Below are 25,075 nucleotides of genomic sequence, written 5' to 3'. Positions count from 1 at the left end.
TTAATGAATCAGCTTAGGGGTCTCTCCCCAGCTGGGAGCTCCCCGGGAGCAGCAGCCACATCCTCTGAGAATTAAAGCACTTTGCAGAGCGATGAGAACACTCTGGCCATTATCCCTATCAGACTTTGGACTTTGAATGCCCCGTGCCTAGGCAGAGGGTTGGTCTGGAGATGAGCAGACGTTCAAATGGCAACAGTTATTATCAGTAACAACATACTGCTGCGTATCATTTACTGCCAATGTGTGACTATTCATTATTGTAACCATAATGGTAACCTGTGTTATGGCTACATGGCCACTTAAGGAGATGGGGCCCAGACACTGGCCACGAGCTCACGGTGAAGAAGTCACGACTACTCAGGGCAGAGGCAGCTAACGGGGTGGTCACCAATCAGGACACAGAGAGAAAGCTCAGGGTCAAGAATGGACTTCCAGAACCAGGGAATCAGAAACGGTATCATCTTCTTCCCTTGTGAAGCGTGTGAGAGTTTATAAAGCACCTCCATGTTCATCACTGACGGCTCACCATGTCTGCGGTGGAGTAGGTGGTACGACGCCCCTTTTACAAATGAGGAAACTTGCTCAGAGAGGAGGAGTGATTTGCTGAAAGTCTCCTAGCCCACGAGGGTGAGGTAGGCTCAGAGGTCGGGTCTTCCAATGGCTTGTCCAGTGTTCTCCAAGAGATTGGCCCAAAGTGAGCTGCTGCTGTCTGAAGTCTGAGAGAGAGCAACACCAGCTCTGCCCAGGGAACCAGGGCAGGACCCCCAGAGGCCAGGGGGCCCCCCCTAAACCAAGCATGAGAGCAGCCACAACTGGACGTGTGGTGTCCACGGTCAGGGGGAGCCCAGGAGGCAGGGAGGCGGGGCTGGGGAGCCCAGCCTGAAATGACCCAGGTTATGAACTGGGGTGACTCTGATGGGCAACTCAGCCTCACCGTGCAGGGCAGCTGCGGCCTCCACAGTAGCATCGCCTCCTAAATAACTGCCCATTCGGTCCTCATCCTAAACCTCTGATGTAGGTGTCATCTCCGCTTTGCACATGAGGAAAGCGAGGGAGACAACGTGACATGCCTGTGGCTGTGCAGGTGAGAGGAGGCAGAGGGACTGCACCGGGGACAAGTCTGCCCATGCCAACCTCCCGGCCACCAGGCTCAGCAGCTTCACTGCAGCACCACCTTCCACGTGTCCCAGGCACCCCGTGATCCCCCTCACCCCTTGCTGTCCTACCGCAGGCCCAGCTGCTGCTCGGTTCCCCTGCTTGTGGGTTTCCAGGGACGAGACAGTGGGGCCACACCCTGGTCGGCGGCACAGAGTGCCAGGGGCCCATGCAGAAAGGGGTGGAAGTAGCAGGAAATATCCAGGAATGCTGCGGACCCTCCCTGTGGGACAGCCCTTGGCAGCACTGCCCTCGGGGAGTGTGAGGAGAAGAGACAGGAGGGCCAAACCCCAAACACCAATGGGCAGCAGGGCCCTCGAGGCCCACAGCACCCGGGCCAAGATATCCCTGGACAAGGAGGGCAGGGTTCCAGTCCAGACTCTGCCACCACCAAGTTGACAGCCTCAGGAAGATCACTGCAGCTTTCAGAGCCCCCCGGTTCTGGTGAAAAGCAGCACGCCACCTGTCCAGGGTGTGGCTGGCGGGGATAAGGACAGGAAGAGTGTGATGTTTCTTTTAAAGCCACCTGTATTACCCACTCCACGATGTGTACCCCTAGCAAAACATTACACTGTACACCATAAAGGTATTTACTTGTCAATTAAAAAAATAAAAATAAATTTAGAAAAAAGGTGTAGTTGGTGAGGCAGACAGAGGGTAAGTAGTGTCATGGATTGCTGGAACCTGCTCATTCAGGTTTAAAACTTTTCTTTCCAATGAAATGATGTCTTTTGCAGCAACTTGGATGGAACTGGAGACCATTATCCTAAAGGAAGTATTGCAGGAATGGAAAAACAAACACCACATGTTTGGAAGCTAAACGATGGGTAACAAATGGGCACAAAGAGATGTAAAGGACATTGGAAACCAGGAAGGGGGGAGGGTGGGAGCCTGGCGGGTATGATGAACAGTATTCTGGGGATGGGCACAATAAAAGCCCGACTTAAGCATGACACAAGCTATCCACGTAACACAAACATTTGCACCCCCTTAATATTTTGACATTTAAAACTAAACAAATAAAACTTTTCATTCTTGCTAAAATAAATAAATAGGTAGCAACCCATTGGCATAAGGCCAGTACTAGCACTACTACATTTGTGGCACTGCCCACTCTCCTCCCAACTTCCAGAACTGTAGCCCATTCAAGAGTTTCAGAGAAGGCTCTTCGGAACCTGTTTCATTAACCATCCAAGGCGACCGAAGGCAGGGTGTGAGGGAGCAGGCTCATGCCATCTGCTCATGAGACCCTCCAGAAGATTCTATAGAGCCCCATTCTGGGGCTCCTGGGAGAGCCGGGCTGGCCTGATTTCTCCAGCAAAACCCCGAGGGGCAAGCGACACCAGCAAGGCTCGTAGCCAAGAGACTTCACGGTTGGGAAATTCCTAACTACAGTCCTCTTATTCAAAACTTATCCATTCTTGCAATTATTTCCAGTCTGAGAACCATGCAGCTGAGTTAAGAAGGCTGCTGGGGGAAGGAAGATGTCGCTTCTGACAGAATCTATGGTCACAGCTGGACAGAAATCCCACGGAAAACGCAGTTCTGCAGTTGAGGGTATGGGTGGGTGCAACTCAGAGCTAAGTCTATGACATCACGGCCCTAAAGAGCAGCCTCCCTAGTCTCACCTGGATGCTACATGCACAGCCTGGTTTCCACCAGCAGTAGCAGCACCCCCACGAGCAGCCCAGTGACCCACATAAAATAATCCACCCACTCCCCACCAGAGCAGTCAAATGTTTTAATTAGTTGTCCATTTATTTCACGTTAAACATAGGTTTCTACTTTTTCTTAAAACCTCGGGAGATCTGACAAGGAGTCCTCCCTTCCATGTGGTGCACATCCGGCATGACAATTCCTGCATCCGGGAGCATGCTCACTCTCCAGTTGCCACAGACCCGGCCCATCTCTCCCATTTTTGTTTCAGGACAGGCTTCCGTGAGCATTTGAGTTTGTGACTCCTAATTTAGATGAGGCTTTGTGGACGAACGCTCATTTGGAATCACAGCAGGCCAGGGATCAGGGCCCGGCTTCCGCCTGCTGTCTTCGGCAAACTTCCAGGGCAGAGCAGGGGAATCAGGAGACCCAGGATGGAACCACCATGGGCTGTGACCCTGCAAGGCTGACCTGGCCTCCGTGCCGCTCAGCCGGTTAGACGGCCTCCCCCTCTGGAAACGGGAGCTCACCCAGCTTGAAAGCTCCTCTGAAGTCTTAAAAATCACAAAATACAACCAACAAAACCACTTTATACCTTTTTGGAATTCTGACGAGATGACCGTCAATAGATGTGGTTTTTAAGTCCCAAACGAGAACTGATAAAAGTGGTAGGCAGGAGTTCTCTAAGGACAGGGACAGTCCTGGTACAACCATGGAGTTCTTCACCCTCTCTGAACCCCACATCAGGCATTTATACCGTGAGGTGGGATTTCAGCCAGGGAGCTGCTTCTCAGAAGAGTATTTGCAGCATGGGATAGTAAGAGTTTGTTCCCAGCCGGAAGTGGTTCAGCTATCAAGAGAAAAACAAGGAGGCCCCTCTACAAGGGCCTGTGAGCACAGCTATCTATCCACACCAAGGTAGTCCTGCCAGAAATTAATTTTTAATGCCCAAATAAATGAATGTGTCAACTGGCACAGTGCTGAAAATTCCCATTTCTCAGAGTTGAGGCACATTTCCTCTCCCTGTAAAATGCAAAGATGTTTCCTGACATCTACCATGTATAATCACACTTGGCGCCCTCTTGTCTTCCCTAAGATTCAGATTCTGGCAGGGTGGGACACAGGTGAGCAAGTCTGGGGGAGAAAAAGGATGGAAGAGTCCAAGACACTAGGCAACCAGGGGGATCAGGGCGAGACTACGGTAATTAGGAGATGAAGAGCACAGAAGTGCAGTAATAGGAATATCTGCTTGAGCTCTCTCTTCCGAAAAAGACTAAATGCCATAAATAGGTACATTCCTATCCCAGTATTGATCTTCCCCCCGTCACTGAGATATGACAGAATAATCTTCTGGCCAACTGCAGGGATAAATTACAGTTAAGATCCTGGTGAATTATTAAAGGGAAGGCTTTAATCTCAGTTTTACAGGGTGCAGCAAAACAACTTAAAGCAGCCACTGTAATGCCTCTACTAAATGCAGGAGAACGCCCCCTTCATATTCATCCTTTCTATAAAAACACATATCCAAACACATACAAATACATCACCCCAAAAAGGATTAATTTATTTTTCTAAAAGTGAAATTAAAGGTCTAATCATTTTGGCCTTACATTAGGTGGAAGATGTAGCCAAGTGCAAATCAAATCACATCCTAAGAGAAGAGCCCATATTTTGCATTCAAATTGCTGCTGCAACTTATATACAGGGAATTATTGTAGCGGCAGCATCTTCCTCCCTTGTAACCAAATCAGCTGCCTTCTATGAAGACTGCATGATAGAAGATTGTAAAAAATATTTCTCTTCTCAGCATTCATAATGGGGCAGGGGGAAAGGATCAGAGTGTGGGTAAAGACTCTCACCTAGAGGACAAAGCAGTCAAAGATATATTTTAATAAGAAATTGTGTCCTCCAGTTTCTATATCCAAATGTCAGTTGTGCCAGAAAACTCAACGTAAATAGATTTACGTATTGAATTGAAGTGCAAAGGAAAAAACAGTTCGTAGTGCAACAATCGTTGAATGGACGCAGAACAACAGATGCAAACAACATGGATTGGATCAATCTGCTTCACAAAAGTAATCCCATTTCTCTTTACAAAATGGACATCTTGCTTTTAAAATTCTCAAGCGACCAAAGGAGAGGGACACAGGTTCCCGTACTTGCCCAATCATTTGCATTCCTGCAAGGAGATCTTCTGGACCCCCAAAACATTGTCTGTTCTCTCTCAACCTGCGCAACTCCCCCAGATAAACCTTCAGTGGGAGGCAGGGCAAGGGGCTGGCACTACCAGGAAGGATTATGAAAGAAGAAGAAGGACCTTACCACTTCTGGGAGCAGCCTAGTTGAGAGGTCATGGATGGCTTTGACCACTATACATATGGATGACAGAAGGAATATCACCCCCAAGATGACACAGGCTCTGCAAAAAACAAAACATTGAGAATCTTAACTGGGAGAGCTTCACACTGCCGAAGAGTCAGCACAGTCAACAGTGACAAGGACACAACCAGGGAATGGACTCAACTGAAAGCTGCCACACCCCCAGGGTGGCCACCCGCAGTCCCAGGATTGACACTAAGTCACCGCTAGGAAAATACAGTTCAGGGTGTTATCACCAAAGTCAACCTCATGGGAAACAGAGTCACCATCCTGCATCACCTCACAGCATCCCATGAATCCTGGTGTGGAAGGGTCTTCATGGCCATGAAATCCACCTCCACCCCCTGGCCTGGCAAACACAATATTTCATTCCTGCTCAAGCTGGAAGGTGCAGAGATTAATAGCAAAAAGTAGAGGGTCGTCATGAGACGTGCCAAGCTCTGCCGTTTAACTTGATGCATGATCTTGATCAAGCAACTGAACTTCTCTTAGCCTCAATTTCCTCATCTTTAAAATGGCAATATTTCCCACCTAAAGATGACATGAAATGATACCCAAAGCATTAATGTTGCACAAACAAAGGAAAAGTCTACGCTGAGTGTCTCTTTTGGATATGACGTGATAGACACCTTTGGATTTTCCCAAAGATAAGAAGGAGGAGTGATTAGGCAATGACAAAAAAGACGGAGAGATTCTAAAAAGAAGAAATGAGGGGAAAGAAGGAAGGATGAGGTCACCCAAGACACCTGGCACAGGAGGCAGTGGGAGCAGGTTGGGGATGAGGCTGGGGGTGAAATAGGCGGATACATGGCTGGGAACGGGAGCTGGGGGTGGGCAAGGAAGTCTGAGGGACTCGGGGCACAGGAGAAGCCCTCTGACAACCCAGACACAACTCTCAGGAGAAAGAAAGATGGAAAGTCCAAGGAAACACGAGGAAATGAGGATACTAACACAGGGGTCAAACTACCAAATGAAAATGAAAAGGGAGAGAAAGAAGAATACAAGAACGGCCACAGTTAGGTCCCAGTCTGAAACCTCCACCATTTGGCAGCTTCTTCAGCCTTCTTCCCCAGCTAGCAAATGAAGCCCCTTTTCATCATCCAGCCTGGATTCCTGTCTCTGGACTAACAGCATGGCTCCAAATCGCTCACCTAACTCAAGTGGCCCCTGCTCATACACCTGCAGAGAGAAACGACCCCCCAAATTTATAAGTCAGGAATAAAAGCAGGGAAACAAGGCTGCTTGGAGTCCACTCAGTAGACTTCTGATCCACACTCATAGGTTTTACCTTTTCAAAAACACAGAGAAGGAATCATTGCAGGTTAGGGCAAAACACACAAAAAGAAACAGAGATGGAGGGAAAAGGAATGAATGGGTTAGGGACCTTGGCATGGACTTGAGCAAATGAACATACATATGGATGATGGAAGGAATATCACTCCCAGATGACACAGGCTCTGCAAAAAATATGGGAGAGCTCCACATGGCCAAAGAGTTGGCACAATCGATGGTGACTAGGACATAGCCTGGGAGAGGACTCAACTGTAAGCTGCCATACCCCCAGGGTGACCACCCACAGTCCCAGGGTTGACACTAAGTCACCTTTAGGAGAATATAGTTCAGGGTTTTATCACCAAAGTGAACCCCCAGGGAAAGAGACTCAGCACCCTGCATCACCTCACAGCATCCCATCCATGCTGTGAGCAGTGTGGCACCACCATCCTATAATTCTGGAAATAAGTACACACTGCCATAGCTAACATGACACAGTGCACCTGGGGCAGGTAACCACAGTCCTAAGGGCAATCAGGGACAAAGGGGGCCACAGCTAGGAGAGAGTCATGGGGGAGTGCGTGCCTATCGGAAGGCCCTTCCGTGACCACATACTGGAGCAAGAGTGGGTGTTCCAGGGATACGCGAGTCGATGCTCCCAAAGCAACTGGCTCCTGAGTACCAGCTGTGCAGGGTGGAAGACAGCTATGGGCCAGTGGCACTTGGAGTAACCATTTTTACCTGCGAGCAAATGAGCCATGAGAGGTCCCATTGCCGAAAGAGAGCCTAAAGTCAAGATAGGCCTCCAAGGTCAGTTTCACAGTGTAGTTTTTTCCTCCATTCACAATACACCCGAGTGACTCACAGAGAGTATCTCTTTGATTCACTCTTTTAGGTAAATCAGCCACCATCTCAGCACTTCTCAGTCCTGACAGCACACTGTACCCACCTGGGGAATTTTGTTTTTAAAGTTGTCTGGGGACCACTCCAGTTCAATTTTATCAGAATCTCCAGGGCCATGTGTGTGAACCCAGGCCTCTGCATTTGTTTAAAAGCTCCCCAGGCAGTTCTAATGTGCCAGTGTTGAAAATGTCTGGCCTAGACCCAGGTGAGGGCCTGTCCCTAGGAAGCATCCAATGGCGGGTAAAAGCTGGAAGACAGTCAGGGAGGGAAGGGACGGCTCAGTTGGGGATAAGGGAATGGGTCCCTAAGAGGCCCTTACTGCGTTTGTTCACTGACCAGCTTTCTCTCCCTGAAAAACAAGTGGGACAGCCACCACTTGTGTGCTAGATGCTATCAGCAATTTGTCACCGCATCCTCAAGGGAGCTTCTGATCTCCATACTACCCTGGGGGACAGGGGAACAAATGTCTGCACTTCCTCTGCTTCTCTGGGACAGGGAACATGGTGAGGCTACAGGACTGTACCTCTCTCCAGGTCCCTGCAGGCATGCCGCAGTAATGCACAAAAGGTGTTTACATTCCTAAGGAAATGTGTGCAAAGGATGCAATGGCCTGTAAGGGAAATCCAGTTGTACAGGCAATAGGTTTCTTAGGCCAAACTAAAATGATTGCCGGTGGGCTTCCGCCAGCCTTTCGGGGAGGCATGAGTCAGTTCACTTGTGTAACCAAGGTGTTATCTCCTATGTGAACCCATGTGATCACGCTTTCCCATGGCATGTTGCCACTATTGTTCTGAGCCATATATAAGTGTCTCCATGTTCTCGGCCATGCTCTGGCCGTGGCTGCATCTCCCTCGGACAGTAAAGAACACGTCTCATCTCCGCGCTGCCGCCCGTCTTTTCTTTCAACTCCCAGAAGCCTGCCCCAGTGCACTTGCGAACCACGGAGCCCACTCCCCACATGGCATTGTTATGTAATTTTGTGCTTACATATCTGTCATCAAAACTACACTATAAATTGCTAAGGGCAAGACCTTATTTTTTTATTTCTGTGTCTACAGTAGCAAGAAGCAGGTGCTGCAGTGCACCTGAAGAGTGGATGTAGTCATCAACTGATTAATTAAACACTAACTGATCCGTAAGTTTCATCCCACGGAATCTAAGGTGGAACCAACCCTTCTTGCCTGGAAGGCAGAAGGAACACCTCAGCCAGTTCCCATGGAATAGCCCACATTGTAAAGCAATGCTGAAATTAAATGAAAATCAAAGGGAATTTGTGATTTGATTTATTAAAGTTGAATATCCCAGAACCGTAACCCTGTTGTCTTCACCAATATACCTATGGATATGCTCAAAAATATTTTAAAAACTCATTTTCACCTTCTTTTAAATGTGTTGCAAATTCAAAAACCACAGCCACCCCTCCTTCAACCCTGCTGGGAGCCTGTGTGCTAGAGCCAATCCGCCAGCCTAAAGCAGCTATTATTAGCACAAGGTGCAATGCTATTTTTTAACGCTTTATTAATAATATATTTATTGTGTTTACACAGCAGCTTTCTCCTCAGGCACTCAGAGTTCCACATATCGGCTCGTCAATCCCTCGGAGGCCACTCACCAGACCCAGGCTTTTGTTTCTCTGCTATTGTGTGTGTGGGGATGGGGACAGGTGTATTTCATAAACACGAGTGGTCAAAATGGGGGGAGTCAAGGAATTGGAGCCTTGCCCAAGGTCACCCAAGGTCACCCAAGGAGTGTGAAGTCCACCCAGAAATAGAATCCCGCTCAGGTGACTCCATCCCAGCAGCCAGCCCTGTCAACCATTCGGGGCAGTCACATGCTCACACCCCCACTGATGCCCTGGGATGGCAGAGGTCTCCAGGATGCAGTGAAGACCTGAGTCAGGAGCAGACACTGCAGATGTGACGGCCTCTGCATCCGCGAGTGTGAGCTGCCACCAGGTCTGGGGGGCTGGAGGGAGTGGTGGCCAAGGGTGATTGCCGGGTCAGCACTCCATGGCCTCCACCTGGCGAGGCTGGCCTAGCAAGTGGAGAGGGCTTTGCAGAGCCAGGTCAACAGAAAGAAAGTAGACTCCTCCTCCCTCCTGTCCAAACCCCTGAAGAAGAGAACTTTATGAGTCAGAAGAGGCAAATGAACTACCCCTCCTCCAAGGTATCCTCCCATCAACTTAGGCTGAAACAGAATTGAAATTCCCAGGGGAGCAGTGGTCATCTCCCTTCATTTGTGCTGTAATAGGCCCTCCAGGTGATTCCGACGCACACTCACGTTTAAGAACCACTGAATTGGCCAGGCGCAGTGGCTCACGCCTGTAATCCTAGCACTCTGGGAGGCCGAGGCTGGAGAATAGCTCTAGGTCAGGAGTTCGAGACCAGCCTGAGCAAGAGCGAGACGCCCCCCCCCACCCCCCCATCTCTACTAAAAATAGAAAGGAAATTATCTGGCCAACTAAAAATATATATAGAAAAAATTAGCCAGGCATGGTGGCGCATGCCTGTAGTCCCATCTACTCAGGAGGCTGAGGCAGGAGAGATCGCTTAAGCCCAGGAATTTGAGGTTGCTGTGAGCTAGGCTGACGCCGTGGCACTCACTCTAGCCTGGGCAACAAAGCGAGACTCTGTCTCAAAAAAAAAAAAAAAGAACCACTGAATTAAGGCACATTTGATATCTGAACGAAAGCTAGTAAAATCCAAACAAATTGTTAAAGCCACTTTAAAGAAATTATTAGAATTGGTTAAAGCCACTCCCCACCCTGTCTCCTAAAGGCTACAAATTACTAATTGTGCACAGCACTGTAAACCTCTGAACAACCTAGAAGCAAGCACTAATTTTCGCCTCTGAAACTACAAAGGCAAAACCTACTGACAGACATTCACATCTAAAATGATGTCCCCTTGTCAATTGTAGGTTTAAAGGCCTGTGGCTCACATTAATAAAGCCAGAGCCCTAGCATACCAATTCCAAGTTACCTCCCATCAGATCAAAAAAACCAAGCAAGAGAAATTTCTCCAATCCCCCTCTAATTTACAAGAGACCTAAAACACAAAGTTGCCCTAGTGCTTAACCAAGTCAGTCCAAGAGTTTAAAGTGTAATGTTTTATTCATCATCTTTCATCCTGGTCTTCAAAGCATTTGTAATCTGGGACATTGTTCAAATGTGACGCAAATAATGAAAAATGAAATAGCCAAGTGGTGTGATCGCACAACACAGTACTTACGGACACACAATTCTAATGTTGGTTTTTTCCAGCTAGGCCCTCTTTCCCTCCACGTGTTCTACCATTTCAGATAAAGCCACAAACCGAAATCAGTTTGGAGGCAGGATAAAAGGATGGACATGTTTTAAGCTCTGACTCGGTAGGGCGGGGAGGGGCAAGGGCAATATACATAACCTAAACTTTTGTACCCCCACAGTATGCTGAAATAAGAATAAAAAAAAAAAAGGATGGAGAAAGTGAGCAACGAATGGATGCGAGCCATTCCGTTCTCTATGACGGCCATGCCAAATAGCACCATTGACTCCGCCCCTCCCTCATCCCATCACCGTCAGACCCTCCTTCCTCCCATACTTCAGGAGCTCCTGCCCTTCGCACATTCTCACCCATCCTCATCTCCCTCCCCTGGCTCTAGACCCGAATCACCTCTCTCCTCTGTCTTAACTTCATCCACCTGCTGCGCTGTGACTAGATTGTGGACAGGACAAGGTTGACTTGGACCAGGGATGGTCGCTCAGGCCGGAGCTCTCCAGGCAGCTGGGCCATTCCCTCTCCACGGTTAGGTCATGCATCTCCTCACCATGCAACCCCAAAAACCTTTGCTTCTAACTGGAATAATACACCAGCTGAATAGAACCCGACCAACTGAAATCCCACTTAGGTAGGACTTTATTCCTGGCTTCAATTTCAGGGACAAAAGTCAACATGAGTAATCTGTTAAACAATCAGACCATAAGCAGAGCAGTCCCATAGCATTTTCCGCGATGCCGGAAGTGTTCTATGCTGTGCTGCTCAATATGGTAGCTGCTAGCCACGTGTGGCTATTGAACACTTCAAATGTGGCCAGTGCAACTGCAGAAATGAAATTTCAATTCTGACTACTTGTAATTAAAATTCAAATGCCCACATGTGGTTAGTGGCTACCATACTGAACAGTTCAGCTCTAATGGTTGGGCTGAAAACATAGAGGCTCGCCTAAGGGGTCGCAGCCCACAAGCCACTCCTCAAGATCAGGTACGTTTATGTGGGCTAAAGGGTCTGCTCTAGGAAACCCTGTGAAGGGGCATCATGCCTTTGGTACCTCCCACCAAACAATGCTTCATTTCCCTCCCTCCAATCAGCCCCCCAGGCCCCCAGGTTTGCATGCCAACTCTCACTCTTATTCTCAACAACCTCATCAACCAATGTCCAGACACACACACTACTCCACCAGGAGTGACTGCATTTTAGAAAGGCATTTGAAACTTCAGGCATTTATATTTTAAATTCTCCACACCTGGCCCTGAAACTAAGGCAAACAAAATCTATATCCACCTCCAGAGAGCACCAATCTAGGATAGAAAACCTGGAAATCATTGCAGGATGGTCATCCCTTGTGAATGTGAAAATAGGCAATGGACCAGGAATAAAATGGAGAAAGGGCTTAGCATGACAGACACAACCTGGGGGGTACTGGGCTAGGAAGGAAAGACGGCTCTGCAGCATGACAGCCAGGCTGGGCGTGGAAGAATGGATGAGGATTTTCAAGCAAAGAAACCAGAAGGCTGTGGAGGGTACTCTAGATGGAAGAAACTTCATGAACAACAGCATGAAGACACACAGCACTGCAGGGCCCTATTTCAGTGGAAGTTCCAAGTGGAGAAGCTGTTTCTGGAGCATTGTGCCCAAGGGGAGCAGCAATGCAAAGGCCACCGGACGAAGGCCCCGAGTGTCCTGGAAGCTCCCTCGAGATGGCAGGCACATCACCCATGGTACCTACACACAGTGGATCTCAGGTGCTATATGGACCAGTGTGTTGTATTTAACAGTAATATTTTAATGTACATTAGAAAAAAACCTGATTATCACCCCATAACTTCAAAGATATTATTGCTTAGGGAAAAAATTAAATATGAATACATTTAAATAAATATTAAGTAAATAACAGGACGGGTGGTACCTGGATAGGAAAAAAATCATTGAGGTGGAACACACACGTCTGAAGTTGGGGAAACATATGGCGGTGACAGGAAGTCACTGAAGGGTTAAGCAAAGGAGCCCCACGATGTGATCTGGGCTTTGCAGAGACCTTCTGACTGTGGCTGGGGTTGGGAGGGTTGAAAGGACAGAAAGAAGAGGCAGGGGAATCTGCTGGGTGACAATGTCAGTAGCCACGAAAGCAAAGAGATGACTCCCTGCACAGGGGCCATGACAGCTGAGAAGAATCAATATGGAAAGACGCCGAGAAGAGACGACAGAACTGGCAAGACTTAGGACTGACTGGACGTGGGCAGAGGAGAAGGACGCAAGTGCAACCCCAATTTCAAAACTGGCTAAAAAGGCAGAGGTGGTAGCACATCCAAGGTCAGTAGTGAGTCTAGCTGGGGGCTTGCTAAGCTTGAGAAGGAACGTCCAGACAGCCAGATACATTGACCTGAGCCCAAGACGCATCTCGTGAGCCTGGGTCCCCGGGTCTCACACTGCTGGGGTGGAGGGGAATGGGCAGAGAGAACATCCCATTTACAAGTTGCCAAATCTACCCAGGACCTCTACTTCCAATATACACAGCAAGGGGAATGCAGGCTGAGACTCTTGCTCAAAGAGCCCAGGCTCTTTCAATCAGTCAACAAAACGCTGACTATTATGTCCTAGGCAAGCAGTCAGCAGTGAACAAGACAGACCCACTGCCTGCTCGCACGGAGCTCACATCCAGAAAGACAGACAACGAACACGGGACTGAGTGAGCATGTTATGTATAGAAACATAAAGCAGAATAAAGGGGGAGAATACTGGGAGTATTATGCTATGTCCAGTAGTCACGCTTCTCTCTAGTAAGGGGACATTTGATCAAGGACCTGAAAGATAGGAGAGCTAGCTCTGCGGCTCCCTGGGGACAAGCCCTGTGTTTCCCTGGCAGGAAGGCGCACTGCACATTTGACAGCTGGTGACGAGACCAGCATGGCTGGAACTCAGTGGCCTGCAGGGCCTTACAGCATAATAAGGACTGTGCTTTTACACTGAGCAGGACAGGAAACCATCAGAGGACTGAGCAGAGAAATGATATGATCTGACTCACATACGAAAAGCACACATTGCTCTGGCTGCTCTTTTGAAAACAGACCATCGAGGGACACGGTTAGAAGCCGGAAGTCCAGGGGAAGGAAACTGCGGTGCTCCCGGGAAGAACCGATGCCAGGGTGAGCCAGAGAGGGGCAGTGTGGGGAGGGGCGGGTTTTACAAGCTCCTGCAAGACCCAGAGCAGACAGGCGGGCGGACATTCCGTATCTATGACCTAGTGAAGTCAGTGCACTTGTGGGTTTTAGAAGATTTTAAAACTGCTCTCAAGGTAAACCTATTTCTCAGGAGAACACAAATATTCAGAAATCTTACTACCTCAGTAAACTGGTTATTCAAGGTGAACCCACTTAAATATTTTTAAAAACAGGGCAATTTCCTGCATCAATGTCAAATGTTTCTTAAATATTTGCTGAACGTATAACTGCTTATCTACGCATAGAACATATCCAGGCAGATGACCAAAGAGAGTGATAACAGCTTCTGCTGAAAACACACGGGGGACAGGGAGGCTCTCTCTTCCCTGTAGCCCCTACCATGGTTTCTGTAGTTGTGTGTGTTCATACGCTGCCCATTAAACACAAATAAACACAATCCGGAAGTTGACACTGAGGGAAATACTGAGTGAGGGTCTACCACGTGCCAAGAAACCTGCTGTGCATTAGCTACAATGACAAAAAAGACACAGTCCTTTTCTTCCAAGAGTAGAGAAAGGGGTCATTTAAATCACACAGGAATCTCCCTAGAGAGGCTGAGATTTCAGCTGACTTTGAATGAACCAAAAAAAGTTAGCTTGGTCAGGGAGCGCAGAGTGTGTTCTGGGGAAAGGCAAAGCGAGTCCAAAGGCACATCAGGGTTCATTCATTCAGCACATTTTCACTGCGCACCTGCCCTTGCCAGGAACCGTTCTAGGGGACAAGCCATGCAGAGATCTGGGGGAAGAACCTTCCAGGCTCTAGGGCAGGAGTCTGCCTGACTTGGAGGGACATCAAGGCAGCCAAGGAGCCGAGGGCAGCGAGAACGGAGCATGAAGTCAGAGGGTGAGGGGCCTATCACATAAGGGTGTGGAGCCATTGTAAGGACTCGGCACTTACAAAGATGGGAAACCACAGGGGCTCGGACTTGCAAATGACACAACGGGGTGTGTTTTAACAGGACTGTCGCTGCCTGGCAGAGGCAGACACAGGGAGCACGGTCAGGAGGCTGTTGCCCTGACCAGGCCAGGTGAGAACGTGACAAACGATGTCTTGGGTCAGGATGGCGGCACTGAAGGGGAGTCGTTGGAGATATTCCGATTCTGAGTTTTGGTCTGTCTATATTTGGAAGATACAGTTGACATGTTTTGTCAATGTATGATGTGAAACAAACAGGAGTTGAGAATAACTCAAAGCTTCAGACCTGAGAAAAGAGAAGGATGGAACTGCATCTCCTAAAGTGGGGAAGGCTCCAGGAGAAGCAGGTTTTGTGGGAGAAAAGATCAGGAGTTCAGTCTTGGACGCAGTAAGTTTAGGGTATGTCTGTGACACATCCAAGTGGAGGTGTTGAAAGTGGAGGCAGTTGGAAATACGAGTTTAGATTCAGATAAATGCTCAGGCCAGGACATAAATTGAGAATTATCAGCACACTTGAAGCCTCAAAAGTAGACAATTTTGTTTCAAGAAATCACACATGCCCTAGTAAGGCTAGAATGAAGGTTCCATGAGGGACCCTGGCTGGGAAGCTGAGCTGAGAGGTGGGCCAGGCCCAACCCTGCAGAGCCTCATGTGCTAATAAGCTAAGGGTTTAAGTGCTCTTATGAAAACCATGCAGAGCCTCTGACAGCTTTGGAAATGGTGAATTAAAATGATGAGATTCCCATTTTCAGAAGGTGACCCAGGCAAGCATCTGTGGGGCCTGACCTGCCCCCACGCCCCCGTCACTGGGAACGATCCTCAATCCTCCTCTCAGTCTCCCCTGACTGACACTCACAGTCACTGCCTTGGACAAAGGCTCCTGATCCAAGACTCTCTGTCCTTGGACCTTCAAGCCAAGGTGGATAACAAGGACTAAAAATCGAGATGATTCATCCCACAACGCGGATGGCTGGGAGGCCAAGCTCAGCTGGGACTGTCAACCAGAGTGCTGAACCAACATCCCCGGGGAGGGCCTCCAACATGGCGCTGACTCCCCCGGGGCACGTGTTCCACGAGAACCAGGCAGAAGCTGCAAGGTCTTGGAAGTCATGCAGCATCCTTCCAGAGCATTCTGCAGCCTGTGAGTCATAGGCTTGCTGAGATGAAAGGGAAGAGGAACGGGGCACCACCTCTCGATGGGGGAGCGACAGGGTAACACTGCAGAAGAACGTGTGGGAGGGGGGCTATGGCTGTGGTCATCCTCAGAAAACACCATCTGCCACAGGAACGAAGTGGCCCAGCGCTGCGTCAGTCACGTACCAGGTTAGCAAGCCCTGTGCTCTTGGTGACTCTCTCACACTAGGGGCAAAGTAGTTCATGCACTGAGCCAAGTTCTGGACGGACGTCAGAAGAAAACGAGGAGGCCAAGTCCCAGTGGGCCTGTGGACATTGTGTCATTGCTCACAGCAGTTTGCTCTCAGCTACGCACCCCTACCTCTGCCACATGATTGGCAGCCCCCTGTGTAGGGGAAGCGCACATCCCACCCACTGTCAGGCTTGGCCATGTGACTTGTTTTGGCCAATAGCACATGAGGGGAGATGATCTCCACTGCGCCTGGGCAGATGGCCTAACTGTGCACAGTTGGCTTGGCCTCGTTTCTGCCCGGTGGTCCTCAGAGAGGAGCGGTTCCTCCTGTCTAGAATAAGAACTCACGTGGAACAGGCCACCACCAAACCTCGGCCTGCATAGAAAGTGACTGAAAAATGTATGTTTGTGGGACAAGTCGCTGAGATTTGAGGGGTTGTTATTGCAGCAAAGCTGGCAGATACCCATTCTTGATAGGGACGCATCATAAGCAGTGGCAGCAAAAGCCTGTCTCAAAAGCACAGTACTTGGAACCAGGGGAAGGACCTGCCCGCCTCAGGCCCCTTGGGGAACGCCTGTCTGCTTACAGCAGAACGGAGTCACCCGGAGTTTTAGTCCATCCTGAAAAGCAGGCAATCCCAATGCCATGGCACGCACAGAAAACCACTTCTCGGATGAACAATCTCACCGAGTCGCAGAGACAGACCAGAATGGGCGCCCCCGTGGGACCCACAGCACCCCCGCCCAGGGTGCAAGCCGCGGCACCCTCTGATCGGTCTCCATGGGAAATGACAAGCTCAGCACCTTCTGAACACGGGCTTCTCCGCAGGACCTGGTTAATTAAATCTTTTCTTTCTTTTAACCCCTGCAAAAATACTCTTATCATTTCCTTAGTAACCTATTCTCGAGTGTTTCTAACCTTAATTACTGTATTTAAAGTAATTGGCTTAAATTGCTCATTCGCTTTGATCCACTTCTGGGAATCGATCCCTAAAGAAAAACCTGCTTGCAGAAGAATGTTCACAGCAGCAGTTTTTATATTTAAAAGTGGGAAATTTAAATGTACCACAAAAGCAGTGTTTAAGTAGCTGTGATACATCAATTCAGTTGACTATCTGGTGCCATTTAAAAAAAAATTGTTGAGAGATAACAAGTGTCCAAAAGATAAAATATTAAAAAGTAGGATATAAAATTGTACATATACAAACTAGAAAAATGTAAACAATATATCTAAACCTGGGGGAAATTTTTGAAAGGAAATATTCTATAAAGTAACAATGATAAGATGGACTTTGTTCCTTTCTACTTTCCCGGATGCTGTACTTTTATAGTGAAAAGAAAATTTCTAGAAATGTCTTTTCCAGCTATATCACCTTTAACATTTCCCTTTATTTGTACCCTTCACAAGATGTGAAATACTGGCCTCTATCAAGTCTCAAACTTGATGGTGTAAATTAATCAGGTTTTCATGAGCATATCTACTCTATGCCCTGTACTTTGAGACTGCTCAGGTGCATCAGCTGTGGTTTGAGTGGGTTATAGCACTACTTCTGGGGAAAAGTAGGAGGCTTACACCCAAGCTCAGCTGCTCATGTCTCCCTCTCCAACACTCAGTTTCCTCATAAGAAAAATGGGAGTGACAAAAGGACCACTTCCCCCAACTGGTAAACATAAGAGGGGGAAAATTTCATTACAATGATATTAAACGTATATAAAATATTAAAGATAACATTTCTGATTTAATCCTCTGGCATCTTCCTCCATCACTGGGACTGCTCGTAAAAGCCATGAGAGCATGTTGAAGCTGAGGCTCAGGGCCAAGTCCCAGGGGTGTGAATTCCCTGGGCCAAACACCCCTCAGCATGTGGGTAAGGATCTGTCGTTTGCAGAAAACTCTCCTGGACTCCTTGGTGGTTTTCATCCATGCTGCCGTGTGGAATATGCATCCCCTCTCCCATCTCACAAGCTAAAAGGGCCGAAGGAGGGGGTTCAAGGAGAAAGAGAGAACTGGGGAACGTCTCAGATAAGTCTGTGACCTACCCAGGGTTATAAAGCTAGTCAAGGGCTGGGCTGGCACTCAAATCCAAATCTAAGGCTTGCAACACAGACGAGCTGGAATTTCCTTTACCTGGGTGTCTGCCTATCTAAACATACACACATGATTTTTGCACATGGTTTTGTGTGAAATTTTTTCTCACCGAAACAGCAGTATTACTGGAGTCACTATGTTGGAGGTGGGGCTCAGGACTTCTGGGTTCTAGATCCATCCTCGTCATTAACTTGGAGACAAATAGGAAAATAACTCTAGACCTCAATTTCCTCATGTTGAAAATTAACAACTTTGACTTAATCACCCAGGTCCTGACACTGTATTAATAAATTTCTAGTCTAGCTGCAGCAATGAGAATTCTGGCTCATTAAAGATTTTTATTTTAAATCAACAGGTTTAAGGCACAGATTTATTTGCATAAACAAAATGTAAGAATTGAACAGTAGATATTATTTACCCACTGGCAAGTTAGGGGGGGAAAATATGTTTCCCACTTAGCAATCCGCAAATTGTAAGTTTCCTTTCATATATCACCGCAGAGTTGTCAGACGGCAAAAAAAAAAAAAAAAAAAAAAATATATGCACCACGTTTTTGGCTGAATCTTACTTATGTCTGCAACTTCTCTGTGACCTACACACTCTACTATTTTGAAGGGCTGACATTTCCCAGAGTAAGAGAGAAAAAAATAGATAATCCAGAAAGAGCATGTTTAAAACAAAATGTTATTCATCCACTGAGTTAGGAAGCGGAGTTTCTAAACAGAATGATCTAAAATTATTTGAAGAATATCGATACACTGGAGCCTCGTTACATTGTAACTTGGGGAAAGCACATTAATGATTAATCCTAAAGCTTTCACACGGAGGGGCTAGTTCCTAAAAATGCTGGAACTTTAAAAATACACCAGTGACAGAGAAATCTGTTATTAGATTCACAAAATGCTAAGGCTTCCCTATAAAATACAGATCTTCCCATAAACAGACTGTAGATTTGGTCCCTAAATCAGTAGCACAAACTAAATACATTACCAGTCACACCATCTCCAGAGAGAAATGCCATCGTTTACATAGCCATTATCATCCTGCTTGTTTTAGAAATGGGGAAATTAAGGAACCTAAATGTTAACTTGCTGCAGTGCTGAATAAATACAAGGACATCCCACAGTAAAGACAGGTAGGGAGGATGTTTTCTTAAACCACTGGAGGTCACATACATGACTGCAGGGGACAAGGAGGTAGAGCAGATGCTTTTGATGCCACATCACATTCCCTTGGCCAGCTCAGATTTCCTTCCACGGCCTGGTGGGCGGCTCCCCGAGCTCTCAGACACTGTGTCACTCAGCGCCCACTAGGGTGGCATGGTGTCCCTCAGAGCCAGAGGTAAAATCAAGGCCCCGCAGCCTACAAAAGTGACTCTGGTAACTTACCTTAATTGGCTTTTCCATTTTTCCTGTCTAACTCTCCCTACTTCACCCCAGCTTCCTGGATCACCCAAAGAATCACTGCCAATCAACGGCCTGCAGCCAGGTCCTCCCTTGCCTCGGGGCCCAGTCCCAGGCCGGGGACATTCCAGGAAGAACTTAGGGCAGGGACAGTCATAGTATATTGTCAAAGAAAGAGCAAGATTGGGCCAGCTGGTCACGCCTGTAATCCTAGCACTCTGGGAGGCCCAGGCAGGAGGATCGCTTGACGTCAGGAGTTCAAGACCAGCCTCAGCAAGAATGAGACCCCATCTCTACTAAAAATAGAAAAAAATTAGCCAGACAACTAAAAACAGAAAAAAATTAGCCAGGTGTGGTGGTGCACACCTGTAGTCCCAGCTACTCGGGAGGCTGAGGCAGGCGGATCAGTTGAGCCCAGGAGTTTGAGGTTGCGGTGAGCTAGGCTGATGCCATGGCACTCTAGCCCAGGCAACAGAGTGAGACTCTGTCTCAAAAATAAATAAATAAATAAAAACAAAGGGATGTACAGGAAAAAAACCTTGTTATAATTTATCTAACTCTACATCTTACCCCATTAGAGAAGCCAGGGAGGGAGAGACCCCTATAACAAGACAACCTGTCATTCTATACTTGATAGAGCCACACATTCACGCAATAGAGAATCAAATCACTGTCCTAAAAATGACCGATTGTCAATTAGTTAAGAATGTGGACACCACTAATAGGGAATTTTCATGCACAAGAGTTTCCGTGAAGTCCATCGAAATGCAGTAACAGTGGAAGCTCTGACTGAGCCTTCACTCTTGCGACGAGAAGCGTCAATAATGTGCCGCTCAAAGCACAGCCCTGGAGCCAGCATCTGGCTGCACCACGGCACCAGCGCTCACTAGCAATGCAAGATGCCAGGAAAGCTATTCTTTTAAAGTGACTTATTTAGATGATGCACAAAATGCAACTGATCCAAACACACAAATTTCTCTCATTTTCTTGGCCCACATCCCATCTTCCTATGGCAGGACCTATAACTCACCCTTAAAGTCCACAATGCCTTCTCATCTACAGACTCACTTCCAATTACTAACCCTGTGAGTCAACACGGGCAGATACTGAATTCATCTTTAGGATTAGACTGTAACAGGCAAGGTCACCCAATTGTAACAGAGGGAATGGCCTGAAAAGGGTATAATGTTTTATGAGTTGTCTCTTCGAACACCACCCCCCCACCACACACTCTTTTTGAGAATTAAAACCTGCATCCCTGCTCAAGGACAGTAATCAGAGGGGCAGGGGAGTGGCCTTTGTTCTTTGTACCATAGGAGATGGCTCAATGGAATTGTCCAGGCAGAGGTCACCAGATTGTCTTCCTCGGAGGTGCTATAGTTAAACAGCAACAGCCCGAAGCTGAAAACTCCCTTTAAAAGCTCGATTTTTCTGCTTATAGATAGGACAATGGCCCTTTAAGACGAGAGTCTACCATCCTTCTCATTTGCTGAGAAACTAATAAACTTTTCTTTCCTTCTTCTCAAACTACTTGTCCTCATTCTTCTGATGCAGCCTCTGGGACAAGTGCCAAACTTTTGGTAATGTACTCACATAGGGACCAGGACAGGGTAAGTCTCTTCACCCCCAAATTGCCTGCTCACCAGACCCATCTATGGGGCTCATGAAGAATTCAGATTACAGGGCTCTGCCTTGGAGTTTCTGACTCCATAGTCACCATTAAAGCCTAGGCAGGTGCCATTTGTTAGCTTTGTTTTGTTTTTACAAAGTTCTCCAGGTATCCTTTATGAAGCAAGAGGCTTGGGAATTTTTTCCTAAGACATAGGCATGGCTCTAAGTCATGTCCCATGGTTCTCAACCTGGGACAATTTTACCCTCCAGGGAACATGGGGTCATTTGCAATGTCTGGAGATATTTTCTATGGTCATATTTGGGGAGGGGAGTTACTGGCATCTAGTGGTAGATACCACAGATGCTGATAAACAGCCTACAATGCGAAGGACTCCTCTCCCACCCCTCAACAAAGAATTATCTGGTCCAAAATGTCAACCACACCAATGTTGAGAAACTCTGCTCTAAGTCATTTTAGGATGTGGCTTTCTCTTGTTGGGTGCCAGGGAATGGCCATCAAGTTCCCAAGTCCATCAAATGGGGCCAACCCACAAAGCCAAGAGAACCAAATTGGGTCACACATGGACTGATGACTAATGAGGGAATAGTTTTGAAGGAGTAGTGATGAATTCACAGAAAGGCCGCCATAATCTCCGTGCACACAGGGTGAACCTAAACCTCATTTAAGAAGAGCATACCAATGATCCCAACCTTGGAGACATGTCAGGGTCAGAGCTGCTCCTTTTGGTCAGCAAGTGTCAGCTTCACCTGCTGAATACCTCCTAAGTGGCAGGCACAGGGCAGACGCCTCACCTATGTCAGCCTATTTACTCCTCACAACTGTCCAATAAGACAGACATTCCAACAGTTGAGGAAACCCAAATTCAAAGTGAATAAGAAAAGTGTGTAAGGCTTCCAGACTGGGCTGTGGACTCATCCACTCGTACCCCATGGGCGGGGCCTGTGCTCCAGGCACCACCGTCCTACTGCTCTTCTTATTCTGTCTTTGCTTCTCCAGAGCATGCTCTGAGGCACCTGTTACATAGTGCATTCTGTGGCCCCATCCCAGATCTGAGGATGATTTCTACAGGAGGATGGGCTCAGACTCTGGAGTCTTTATATGTTCCATGAATGATTCTTGAGCATCCAGGCGGGGTGGGGAACCTTGGCCTTGGGGCCATATGTGGCCTTCTGGATCCTCGAGTGCAGCCCTTTGACTAAATCCAAATTTTCCAGAACAAATCCCTTTTAATAAGTTTGAATTCGGTCAAGGGGCTGCAATTGGGGATCTGGAGGCCACAGGTTCCCCACTCCTGGTTGGTCTGGGCACACTTACTGCCAGGCCAGCTACCGGGGGTTTGTTTTCCACAGAAGGGAGAGGCTGGCTCTGAGACACAAAGACCACCATCTGATATCCCTTAAGAGAAATGAAAACAGAACACACTGGCTCAGTTGATCAAAGAGAAATAAAGCATTTGAACCTGCTTCCTCTTATTTGAGGGAAGCTAGCTCCCAGAGAGCTCCTAAACTCTGAACTAAGCAGGTTAGTCACAGGCACTAAACTATTTGGGAACTAACAGCACCTGAAGTGCCAGCACTTCAAGGTCTTGTGGACTCATGGATTGGATAATTTGCTCCCCAAAAGTCCCACAACCACAAATTACGAGGGCATGTTTGTAAATAACCCACTGTGCCTGTGTTAGGGGCCACAAATCCAGAAATGACTTTACCAACAGTGGCCTTTATTTTGCCCAGATCAGAAACAGCCTTGTAAGGACAGGTTGCTAGTCGCACAGGATGCATGATTATGGGCACAATAAAGAGGAAAGTTACTATTCCCATCATAATTATTCTACTGGCTTATCTAAGGCTCATCCCAATTTGCCCTATTGCTGCAAGTGCCCCATTTTGCTCTAGTTTGCCAGCAGAAGGATTTTGAATTAAAGTAACCTGCCATTCCCTTTTTTAAACAAGGGTGGTGGGGATTGCATCCTATGCAGATTGAAAGAAAACTGCCCTGTGGCTTTGAGCAGCCCTTGCAATGCCCATCCCCTCCCTAATTACCAGTCCACTGGCTTTCTGACAGATGGGAAAGAGCCACACCGCCCTGGACAGAGCTTGTATAATGAGGTCCTGGGTAATCACAATTCCACATCCAATCTGCCCCATTAATGCCAGAGGTGGTTCACCCAAATTAGAGAATTTGTAGATAAAACTGATGCATGGGTACACAGTAATTTTATTAACCATTAACATGCTTTGTGTAACAAACACTTCCAGTTCAAAACCGTGAAAGATTTTTGCAACATTCCCTGATCTAACAGCCTGTGGGTGGGTTTGCAGGTGGGGGTCAGAGTGCGTGTGTGCTGTTACTGAACTGCAACTACACTGAGCAATGAAAACATCACCAGCCAGTCAATTAAGGGAATTATTCATGGGCCTGTTAAAAGGTCACATGCCAAAAACTTCATGTAACAGGAAAGAACGGAGGTATGGTGCTCAGTTGTTTTGTTGTCTTATTAACCCAGAGATGATTAGAAATGGGGACAAGCAAAATTTCATTTAGAAAAAAAAGGCTAAAAATAATAAATAAATAAAAAGCTATTACTGAGGTCTTTCAAAAGCCATTGTTGAGAAAATCTAGAAAAGCATTCTGTCTTCCCCAATGAGCCCCTCCTCCACCCTCTCCAGCGTCTACTGCCACCATCCTGCCACCTCTCTCAGCCTTAGGCAAAGGAGCTGATGGTTAATTTAATTCATCTTGGTAGGAATTACTCTAATCGTAGTGAGGCCTCTTCCAGGAATTCAGGACCAGTCTAGAGGCGGATAAATGGTTTTATACTGATCAAAAGAATAAAGTTTAAACAGAGAAAGGTGAAGAAGTGGGAGGGGTCCTGAAAGCCAGAGGTGGTAAGTAACCTTACCCCAGTGGTTCTCACTCAGATTTTTACCCCCCACCCCCACGCCTGGGAGACATTTGGGACTGTCTGTAGACATTTTAGGTTGTCACAACTGGGTGGGTAGGGGGTTAGTAACATTTAGCAGAGGCCAGGGAAGTTACTAACTAAACATTCTACAATGCACAGCAAAGAACTGTCTGGCTGAAAATGTCCACAGAGCTGAGGTTGAGACACCCTGTTCTACCCCAACATTTTAGAGCCCTGCAACCCAAAGTGTGGTTCTTGGACCAGCAGCAGAGATATTAAATATATATCACTCCAGATCTCGTTGGAAGGTCAGGTCCTTCCCCAGACTTCCTGAACCAGAACCCACCTAAATTTTTACAGCCCAGAGCGATTTGTAAGTGCATTAAAATGTGAGCTGCCCTCTCTTAGAATAAGGGTTATCAAAGCCGGTCTCACACTGGACTCATCTGCCTAGCTTGACAGTTGGGTCTCACACGCAGTATAATTGGTCTGGGAAGTGGCCTACAGGCATTAAGAGTTTCAAAAGCTTCCCAGGTGATCCCAATGTGTAGCCAAGTGTAAGAACCACTGTCTGCAAATATGTTAAATCAGTGCCAAAGTGTGGCCCCCAGACCTGCAGCCTCAGCGTTACCCCGGAGCTTACCAGACATGCAAATTCTCGGCCTCACCCCACCGTCCTGATCGGAGACTCTGGGTGGGCCTGCAGTGTGTGCTTTAACAAGCCCTCAGCGGATTCTGAGGCCCCTGGGGTCTGAGCAGTGATGCATTAAGTGATACGTCCCCAGCCTCCTTGTCATTTATGATCATTTACAATCAGATCACTTTGTTCTTTGGCAGGTGGATATCACAGTCACTTTGGGATTAAAGAAGTCTCCACTTTGCAGAAATTCAACCACAAAATCAATCTCTGGGCAGTACTGT

General features: G+C 47.4%; 1 protein-coding gene across 1 annotated transcript in view; it reads right to left on the bottom strand.

Annotated features, from left to right (window-relative positions):
• The window catches only part of TMEM163 (transmembrane protein 163), a 222,584-nt gene that overhangs the window by 44,376 nt on the left and 153,133 nt on the right, over positions 1–25,075 (bottom strand). The window contains exon 5 of the mRNA XM_069473310.1: positions 5,134–5,230. Coding sequence (XP_069329411.1) covers positions 5,134–5,230 — 97 coding nt within the window. The remainder of the gene's footprint in view (positions 1–5,133; positions 5,231–25,075) is intronic.

The sequence above is a fragment of the Eulemur rufifrons genome, chromosome 1 (genome assembly GCF_041146395.1).
Source record: "Eulemur rufifrons isolate Redbay chromosome 1, OSU_ERuf_1, whole genome shotgun sequence".
Taxonomy (NCBI): domain Eukaryota; kingdom Metazoa; phylum Chordata; class Mammalia; order Primates; family Lemuridae; genus Eulemur; species Eulemur rufifrons.
Note: the sequence above shows the minus strand (reverse complement) of the source record. Positions and strands in the feature narration are given on the sequence as shown.